Source organism: Arachis hypogaea, chromosome 12 (assembly GCF_003086295.3).
Source record: "Arachis hypogaea cultivar Tifrunner chromosome 12, arahy.Tifrunner.gnm2.J5K5, whole genome shotgun sequence".
Classification (NCBI taxonomy): domain Eukaryota; kingdom Viridiplantae; phylum Streptophyta; class Magnoliopsida; order Fabales; family Fabaceae; genus Arachis; species Arachis hypogaea.
Window position 1 is genome coordinate 31,415,412 of NC_092047.1, and position 10,924 is coordinate 31,426,335.

The window sequence follows — 10,924 nt, forward strand, 5'->3', positions numbered from 1 at the left end:
CCTAAATTGGTGCAGGGATGTAAATGCCTTGACACCTCAGGATCTGTGGACCCCACAGGATCCCCACCTACCTCATCATCCCTCTTTCCATTCATGATCATCCCTTCTTTTTTCCATTTACGACTCACATCCATACACCCACTACCTTCAAAAATTCAACATCTCTCTCCCACCCAATCGCACCCATATGGCCGAATACACACTCCCATCCATCTCCTCCATATCTTCTTCTTATTCTTCTATTCTTTCTTCTTTTGCTCGAGGGCGAGCAACATTCTAAGTTTGGTGTGGTAAAAGCATAGCTTTTTTGTTTTTTTCCATAACCATTGATGGCACCTAAGGCCAGAGAAACCTCTAGAAAGAGGAAAGGGAAGACAAAAGCTTCCATCAAGGGTCTATAGCTCAGTGGTAGAACATTTGACTGCAAATCAAGAGATCCCTGAGATACCTCAGGGGATACATTTTTTCCACACAATTATTGGAAGCAACTAAGGGTGGAACATCAAGAGCACTCCATCATCCTTCATGAAATCAGAGAAGATCTAAAAGCAATGAAGGAGGAGCAGCCAAGGCAAGGAAGAGACATAGAAGAGCTCAAGGACATCACTAAGGTGGACTCATTCCTTGTTCTTACTTTCTCTGTTTTTCATTTTCTATGTTATGTGCTTATCTATGTTTGTGTCTTCATTACATGATCATTAGTAGTTAGTAACTTTGTCTTGAAGTTATAAATGTCCTATGAATCCATCACCTCTCTTAAATGAAAAATGTTTTAATTCAAAAGAACAAGAAGTACATGAGTTTCGAATTTATCCTTGAACTTAGTTTAATTATATTGATGTGGTGACAATGCTTCTTGTTTTCTGAATGTATGCTTGAACAGTGCATATGTCTTTTGAAGTTGATGTTTAAGAATGTTAAATATGTTGGCTCTTGAAAGAATGATGACTAGGAGACATGTTATTTGATAATCTGAAAAATCATAAAACTGATTCCTGAAGCAAGAAAAAGCAGCAAAGAACAAAGCTTGCAGAAAAAAAAAAGAAGAAAAAAAAAGGGCGAAAAAAATAGAAAAAAAAATAGAAAGAAAAAGAGAAAGCAAGCAGAAAAAGCCAATAACCCTTAAAACCAAAAGGCAAGGGCAAATAAAAAGGATCCCAAGGCTTTGAGCATCAGTGGATAGGAGGGCCTAAAGGAATAAAATCCTGGTCTAAGCGGCTAAACCAAGCTGTCCCTAACCATGTGCTTGTGGCGTGTAGGTGTCAAGTGAAAACTTGAGACTGAGCGGTTAAAGTCAAGGTCCAAAGCAAAAAAAAAGAGTGTGCTTAAGAACCCTGGACACCTCTAATTGGGGACTTTAGCAAAGCTGAGTCACAATCTGAAAAGGTTCACCCAATTATGTGTCTGTGGCATTTATGTATCCGGTGGTAATACTGGAAAACAAAGTGCTTAGGGCCACGGCCAAGACTCATAAAGAAGCTGTGTTCAAGAATCATCATACTGAACTAGGAGAGTCAATAACACTATTCGAAATCTGAAGTTCCTATAGATGCCAATCATTCTGAACCTCAATGGATAAAGTGAGATGCCAAAACTATTCAAGAGGCAAAAAGCTATAAGTCCCGCTCATATGATTGGAGCTATGTTTCATTGATAGTTTGGAATTTATAGTATATTCTATTCTTTTTATCCTATTTTGATTTTCAGTTGCTTGGGGACAACCAACAATTTAAGTTTGGTGTTGTGATGAGCGGATAATTTATACGCTTTTTGGCATTGTTTTTAGTATATTTTTAGTAGGATCTAGTTACTTTTAGGGATGTTTTTAATAGATTTTGTTAAATTCACATTTCTGGACTTTACTATGAGTTTGTGTGTTTTTCTATGATTTTAGGTATTTTTTGGCTGAAATTGAGGGACTTGAGCAAAAATCAGATTCAGAGGTTGAAGAAGGACTGCTGATGCTGTTGGATTCTGACCTCCCTGCACTCAAAGTGGATTTTCTGGAGCTACAGACCTTGAAATGGCGCGCTTCTAATTGCGTTGGAAAGTAGACATCCAGGGCTTTCCAGCAATATATAATAGTCCATACTTTGGCCAAGAATTGACGACGTAAACTGGCGTTCAACGCCAGCTTTCTACCCAAATCTGGCGTCCAGCGCCAGAAAAGGATCCAAAACCAGAGTTGAACGCCCAAACTGGCACAAAAACTGGCGTTCAACTCCACAAATGACCTCTGCACGTGCAACACTTAAGCTCAGCCCAAACACACACCAAGTGGGCCCCGGAAGTGGATTTATACATCAAATACTTACTCATGTAAACCCTAGTAGCTAGTTTATTATAAATAGGACCTCTTACTATTGTATTAGGCATCTTTGGATTATCTTATGATCCTTTGATCACGTTTTAGGGGGCTGGCCATCTCGGCCATGCCTGGACCTTTCACTTATGTATTTTCAATGGTAGAGTTTCTACACTCCATAGATTAAGGTGTGGAGCTCTGCTGTTCCTCAAAGATTAATGCAAAGTACTACTGTTTTCTATTCAATTCTTCTTATTTCTCTTCTAAGATATCCATTCGCACCCAAGAACGTGATGAAGGTGATGATTATGTGTGACGCTCATCATCCTTCCCCCTTATGAACGCGTGCCTGACAAACACTTCTGTTCTACATGAATTAAGCTAGAATGAGTATCTCTTAGATCTCTTAACCGAAATCTTCGTGGCGTAAGCTAGAATGATGGCGGCATTCAAGAGAATCCGGAAAGTCTAAACCTTGTCTGTGGTATTCCGAGTAGGATTCAATGATTGAATGACTGTGACGAGCTTCAAACTCGCGAGTGCTGGGCGTTGGTGACAGACGCAAAAGGAGGGTGAATCCTATTCCAGCATGATCGGGAACCGACAGATGAATAGCCGTGCCGTGACAGGGTGCGTGAGCATATTATTCACTGAGAGGAGGGGATGTAGCCACTAACAACGGTGATGCCCTTGCATAAAGCCAGCCATGGAAAGGAGTAAGAATGATTGGATGAAGATAGCAGGAAAGCAGAGGTTTAGAGGAACGAAAGCATCTCCATTCGCTTATCTGAACTTCCTACCAATGAATTACATAAGTATTTCTATCCTTCTTTTATTACTTATTTTCGAAAACACCATTATCCATTTATATCTTCCTAACTGAGATTTGCAAGATGACCATAGCTTGCTTCATACCAACAATCTCCGTGGGATTCGACCCTTACTCACGTAAGGTATTACTTGGACGACCCAGTGCACATGCTGGTTAGTTGTATCGAAGTTGTGACAGACTGTAAAACTAGATCAGAGTATCTGGCCTAAGAAGCCAGTACCAGAGATCACAATTTCGTGCACCAGTCACCTTGAAAATCTCAGTCAGGCGGATATAAAATAGTTAGGGAGTTTTTGAAAATAAATAATAAACAAGGATAGAAATACTTATGTAAATCATTGGTGAGAATTTCAGATAAGCGCATAGAGATGCTTTCGTTCCTCTGAACCTCTGCTTTCCTGCTGTTCTTCATCCAATCAATCCTACTCCTTTCCATGGCTGGCTTTATGTAAGGGCATCACCGTTGTCAATGGTTACATCCCATCCTCTTGTGAAAATGGTCCAAATGCTCTGTCACAGCACGGCTAATCATCTGAAGTTCTCGATCATACTGGAATAGGATTCACCCTCCTTTTGCGTCTGTCACTACGCCCAGCACTCGCGAGTTTGAAGTTCGTCACAGCCATTCAATCCCAGAATCCTACTCGGAATACCACAGACAAGGTTTAGACTTTCCGGATTCTCATGAATGCTGCCATCAATCTAGCTTACACCACGAGGATTCTGATTAAGAGATCCAAGAGATACTCATTCAATCTAAGGTAGAACGGAAGTGGTTGTCAGGCACGCGTTCATAGGGAATGATGATGATTGTCACGTTCATCACATTCAGATTGGAGTGCGAATGAATATCTTAGAAGCGGGATAAGTTGAATTGAATAGAAAAACAGTAGTACTTTGCATTAATCTTTGAGGAACAGCAGAGCTCCACACCTTAATCTATGGAGTGTAGAAACTCTACCTTATGAAAATACATAAGTAATAATGGTTCAGGCATGGCCGAATGGCCAGCCTCCCATGGAGGTCTAGAGATCTAAAAATGATCAAAAGATGTCTAATACAATAGTAAAAAGTCCTATTTATACTAAACTAGTCACTAGGGTTTACAGAAGTAAGTAATTGATGCATAAATCTACTTCTGGGGCCCACTTGTGTATGTGCTTGGGCTGAGCTTGAATGTTACACGTGCAGAGGCTCTTTCTGGAGTTGAACGCCAGGTTGTAACGTATTTCTGGCGTTCAACTCTGGTTTGTGACTTGTTTCTGGCGTTTAACTCCAGACAGCAGCGTAGAACTGGCGTTCAATGCCCTTTTACATCATTTAAACTCGGCCAAAGTATGAACTATTATACATTGCTGGAAAGCCTTGGATGTCTACTTTCTAACGCAATTAGAAGCGTGCCATTTCGAGTTCTGTAGCTCCAGAAAATCCACTTTGAGTGCAGGGAGGTCAGAATCCAACAACATCAGCAGTCCTTCTTCAACCTCTGAATCTGATTTTTGCTCAAGTCCCTCAATTTCAGCCAGAAAATACCTGAAATCACAGAAAAATACACAAACTCATAGTAAAGTCCAGAAATGTGAATTTAACATAAAAACTAATGAAAACATCCCTAAAAGTAACTAGATTCTACTAAAAACATACTAAAAACAATGCCAAAAAGCGTATAAATTATCCGCTCATCACAAACCCTTCAACAAAGGAATCCAGAATCTCATCACTCTTCTTCTTTCTGATCTCTTTAAGCTGAGCAGTAACCTCAATCAACCGAGATTCTGTTCTAGCCAAATCACCTTCCTTTTTCTTCAAATCTTCGACATCCTTAGCATAATTATCTTTAGTCTCCTTCATCAACTTCTCAGCATTACTCAACTTATTCTCAAGCTCGGCAAGAACAGCTTTAGTCTTCCTGAGCTCCTCTTTTACCAAAGCAAGATCTTCCCTTTCCACAGAAGCCTTTTTGTGCTTCAACTCTTGGCTACGCCCAAGACTGGCCAAGCGCAAACCCACAACCTAGGCAAAAATTACCAAATATAGCTCAAAAAATTTTTTCTCACTACAACAACATAAAAGAACAAATAAACTCGGAACATACCTGCATGTATTATCCGATCACCAGTTCTCCAACCTCATTCGCAAGAGAGACATCGGCAGAAGATTGACAATACTCGTCAACCACAGCCATATAGGGATACTCCTTTCCCCACACAGATAAACCCTCGCTCGTCCCAAACACTTCATGGAGCTTTTTCTGATTACCCATAAAAGCTTGTATCTCTTCCAAAGGAACCCCCCGCCCCTTCCCACTCGAATCCTCAGACAACTCCACCACATTTGATTTTCTCTTCTTCAGAATTACCTTCGTACGCCCACGTGAAGGCTGGCTAACTTCTCCAGCCCTAACCACTTTTTCACGATTCGACGAGGATATTTCTTTCTCTAAATTTTTGTTCTTGAATCGAGATCTAAGTGATGTAGCTGAAACACCAGGATATTTGCCACCTACAAAAACCAAACACAACCTATCAGAAACATGTACGAAAATCATAAACAAGCAAAACAGAACCCTAAACTCACCCAGGTACTCTACCACCGAATCTCTATCTTCTTCCCACTTCATTAACTTATACATAGAAATCAAATCCTTACGACCAATATTTTCAACCAAGAATTCAATCAAACAAATATTCCTCGGAGATATAACCTCGGGACCGAGTATGTTCTGAGATTCCGAGCACCACCACAATGGAAACCTCTCTGCCAAATACTCATCAATATAAAAATGGAAATCCTTTTCCAAGTTCCTAACCTTAAGATACATTTCCTTGAAATCCTTGAAGGAAGATTTATACAACCTGAAAATGCCAAAGCCAGGGATACTGTTAAGATTAATCCAACCCCCTTTCCACACCCCCCTTTTGCTTGAAATAAAGAAAAAAATAAATCCACTGATGGCGTCTCTTCCAGGTATTCCATCAGAATCTCAAATGAACGAAGAAAAGCCCAACCATTTGGGTGAAGTTGAGATGGAGCACAATTCAACTGCCTCAATAGCCGACATTCAAAATCAGTAAATGGCAACTTTACTCTCAGTTCCTCTAGCACACAGCTGTGCATGTAGAAAAACTCAAACCCTTGCCCTCGATGATATACCCTGTCATCCACACTACACGGTAACAACTCAACCTGTAAACCAGAACCTACCCTTACCACTCTCTCCACATCCACCTCCTTCACAGAAGCTTCATCAAGAAACAACGACACCCGAGACTTCACATCATCATTAACCCACTCATAAGACCAGTCAATCTCATCCTTCTCCTCTTTTTCAAAACCAATTACGAACAAAACATAAGGTAGCACAGAGATGGGAATGAAAGAACAAGAAAAAAATTAGAAATAGAAAGATAAAACACACATACCTCTCTTACTCATTCTGTCCTCAAAGAATAAGAAAAACCAAACGGCAAATGAAACAAAGCAACAAATGGAGCATTAAACAAAGGAATAAGAGTAACACCACAAATCAAAGCTTCAAAATGATCTAACTGCTCCTTAGTCACGTCAAACGACGCAGCAGACATTGGAAACAGACCAAAATTTTAAATGCAATAATAAATGCCCCTCTCTCCTCAGTAAAAGGGGAAACGTGAGTCCCCATGTCACTAAAAACAACTATTTTATTTTTAATGAAGTAAGTTGAACTGGGGGCTCACTCAATAACCTGTCTGACTGAGTTATAAATCATTAAATAAGCACAACCTGCTTCATTAAAAATTTTTTCCTCAGGTCAAGCTTGGGGGCTATGATATGGTCGGCCTTAAATGCGAGCTATAACTCAGCGTTATAGCCGTTGTCACTAAGAGTTGTAACTGCCACTCGTTATAAGCTCGACCTATTATGAGCCATAACTCGGTCAGAATAATACTCTTACCATAACTGACGTTCAAATGGCATATCAATCAGTTACAATATCAATCATTTCGAAACTGACGATTAATGCCAAAATCATAATAGACGAGGAACTCATCATATAAAGCAAGGTAAACTATTCTACCAAGGTAAGTTTTTAAGAGAATACAATATACTGACTTAAGTTTCGGAGTGCCTTTGCAGGTATACTCCTCCCTTTTTTCATTGTTCGTACTCTCACATCCCTTCGGAAGGAAGAAAGCTCGGATTCGAGGATCGGGTGTTTAAGCTTTTGTGGTGATAGCTCGGCAATCAACAACCGACCTATTTCGCAGGCAAGATCAATTGGCGCCCACCGTGGGGCCGAAGATATAGAATTCTTTCTTTTGGTCCCATTGTTTTTGCTCGCACCCATGGCTGACGTACCACCTCCCTCACTATCCGAACTTATGCGAATGGTAGCTGAGCTACAACAAGCCAATCAACGAATGGCCGACGAAAATCAAATAATGGCTGCTCAAATCGCTGAACTGAACCATGCTCGAATAGAACATAACGACACTCATCACCAGCAACCAGAAGATAATGAGCATCATTCCCAGCCCTCTCATGTCTCGGAGACTATTCGACCCGACGAAGTTCAACCCGAAGATGAAAAGGAAGAGTCCGACGAACTTGTAGGACCCTTCACAGAAGAAGTGATGAACTTCGAATTGCCGAAGAGATTCACCCTACCACTAACCCTCACACCTTATGATGGGCTCGGAGACCCGAAGAAATTTCTCAAAAAGTTCCGATCAATAATGATTGTCAATGGTACATCAGATACTGTTTTATGCCGTTGTTTTCCAAATTATTTAGACGGTCCTGCACTTGACTGGTTGTGTGCTTTGCCTGCAGGTTCTATCTCGCAATTTCAGCAGCTGGCGAAGCTATTTGAAGAGCACTTTGACGGATCTGCAATTTACCTTCATGACTCGGATTATCTGAATACAATCAAGCAAGGCCAAAATGAAAGCCTGAAGGATTACATGACTTGCTTCACCAAGGTCGCTATTAGCATACCAGACCTTCACCCTGAAGTCCATCTTCACGCAATCAAAAGTGGACTCCAGCCTGGGAAGTTCCAAGAAACCATTGCTGTGGCTAAGCCGAAGACTCTCGCCGAGTTCCGCGAAAAGGCCAAAGGCCAAATTGATATCGAGGAACTAAGACAAGCTCGAAAGTCAGACAAAACACATTTTAGAGACGACGACAAGGTCCAAAGCAATAAGAAAAATTTTAAGCTAACTCCCCGATTTGATTCTTACACGCAGTTCAACACCAAACGTGAGGACATCATAAAAAAAATCCTGAATTTAAAGTTAATCAAACCACCAAGGAAGGTCGGTACCTATCAAGATGCTAAGAACGTGGATAAGTCCAAATATTGTGCATTCTACCAAAAGCACGGCCACACTACCGACGATTGTGTAGTGACAAAAGACCTCTTGGAAAGATTGGCTCGGCAAGGCCACCTCGACAAATATATTGGAGGCCACATGCATAAACGTCCCACATCTACAACCAATGACCTACCTGAACAACCACATCGGGGCAAAGAAAAGGCAACACCGAGCAATTACAAAAGGCCCCGAGGTATAATTAATTGTATTTTAGGAGGATACGCCAACGGAGGACACTCAAATTCAGCTAGGAAAAGATCATACCGAGCAATACGCTCGGTGGACAGCCCAGGCGGTGGAACTGAGGTCAACACCCCACTCCCACAAGTCACATTCACACACGTGTTATGAGCATAACTTTAGTTATGAGCATTTCAGCTCATTTACCCTAAAGAAGGGGGTGTGGGGTGTTGAAATGAAGAAGAGAGGAGAAGAGAGAAAATCCTAATTTCATCAAACTTCAAATCACCATAACTTTCTCTCCAGAACTCCGATTGACGAGCCATTTGTGGCCACGCGTCGCTCTTCTCATTTTCTTTCATTCTATATAGTTATTGTGGTAAGTATTCTACTCATCTCTGTCTAATTTTTGAATTTCTCTACTGTTACGCATTTTTGGGTAGTTAGTGTTAAAATCTTGTCATTTTAGTTGTTTAGGGATACTCTAACATGGATTCTAAATGGGTTCTATCCTTATTTCATATGGGCTGAGGTAAGAAGTACTCAAATCCTTGTGATTTATCAATTTCATGAACCCTAGGTTGATTATAAGTGTGAAAATTGATTATGTTAGAGTATTGGGTGATTTTGGTGCACAATTGGAAGATTGATATTGCTTGAGAATCTTTGGTGAGGCTTGGAGCTAAGGGTTGGTGGAGACTCTCAAGAAGAAGCTCAATTATTTTGGCTACAAGAGGTACGGTTTAAGTTTCATTTAAGTACCGTGTGGTGTGATGAGAATTCCTAGGCTAAATGCCCCTAGGATAAGTTTGGATTGTGTAAATGGTTAGTACTAATATACATAGTTGATATGTAATGTGAATTAATGATTGGGCTGAGAATTGTATGAATTTGTATGTTTGGTGTGTTGAGAATTTGATGAATTGGATAATGAATGTTGGTTGTGGAATATGCATTTAAATTGTGAATTTTGAGTCAGAGGCCGTGAATCTTGGGCCGGAGGCCAGAAAGAGGTAAAGAAGGTAAGTTGATGTGTATATTGTGTAATGATATAAGAAATTGGATGAATTTTAGATATTAAATGTGTGAATGTGATTGGGTTGTGGTCATTTGGATGAGTGGAAATAAATTTGGCTTGTGAACATTGAAAAAATTGGTGATTTCTATTTTTGGGTAAAAACTAATTTTTGACCAACTTCGACGGTCCGTAACTCAGTCCTCGGAGTTTGGAATTCTTCAAAATTATATTTTTATAAAAGTTTGTTCAACGATCTTTCCAACCGTCCAGAAACGGTTGAAAAGGAAATTTTGTAGAAGAAGTTATGTGTGTCGGAAGTTTGAGATTTGAAAATGTAATCCTGCAGCTTTTTAACTTAGTAAAATTTTTGGTAAAACGTACTCCGACACACACGCATGGCCGACGCGCACGCGTCACTTACAATTTTTACTCTCTCATGCGTGCGCCTAGCCGACGCGTACGCGTTGCTGTATTGATGCAAATGCCCAGTAAAAAATCCAGAGAGTTGCGTTGGTACTTTGCTGGTTTTGTGCGAGGAGCACAAAACGCACCCATGCATACGCATGGCTGACGCGCATGCGGCACTTGATCTCTCTGATTCCCATACGTGCGCATGAGCGACGCTCACGCGTTACTCTACTTTTCCGCCTTCCACGTGTGCACATGGGCTACGCACACGCGTGACCCTATTTTCAACAAAAGTTGGTTTTTGAGTTTTTAAAGCCCAATTTCAGACTTCTAAGCCTCCATTTTCATCCTCTAAGTCCTAAATCATTATAGTATGCCTAGTAATAAAAAGAAGCTAGGACATGTGGTAACTTGAGGATAAAGTAAAGTGAGAATCAATGATGAATGATGAGTAATGATGATTGTATAAGTTGCTGAGGGTGATGATGGGAGTGCGATGTATGCCGTGAGCCGAAGGGCTGTATTTAATAATGATTATTGGCTGGTTATGGGTTATATTATGAGCTAGATGGCTATGATAAATATTGATTTATGGCTGGAAATGAAAATATGCCTTTGAATGATTGTATTATCTTGAGCTCTCTTTCTTGAAAGTGCTACCCCATAGAAATGTAGGAAGGTGAGGATTCCCTTCCCTATTCTTCCTGGTATTGTAAAATCGCCTCCTTGGTTCTTCCTGGGCATATGAAAATGTACCTCCTGGGTAGATGTAAGGGTTGTGGTTGCGCCCCACTTGCTCCAGGTTGGTTAGTATAGAGGCTCCC

At 40.6% G+C, this 10,924-nt stretch overlaps 1 protein-coding gene across 1 annotated transcript; it reads left to right on the forward strand.

The window, feature by feature from the left end:
* The first annotated feature begins 7,462 nt into the window (after nucleotides 1–7,462).
* On the forward strand, nucleotides 7,463–8,845 carry LOC112729933 (uncharacterized). Its single transcript, XM_025780064.1, has one exon. It carries the CDS (start codon nucleotides 7,463–7,465, stop codon nucleotides 8,843–8,845), a length of 1,383 nt encoding a protein of 460 aa, XP_025635849.1.
* The last annotated feature ends 2,079 nt before the right edge of the window (nucleotides 8,846–10,924 follow it).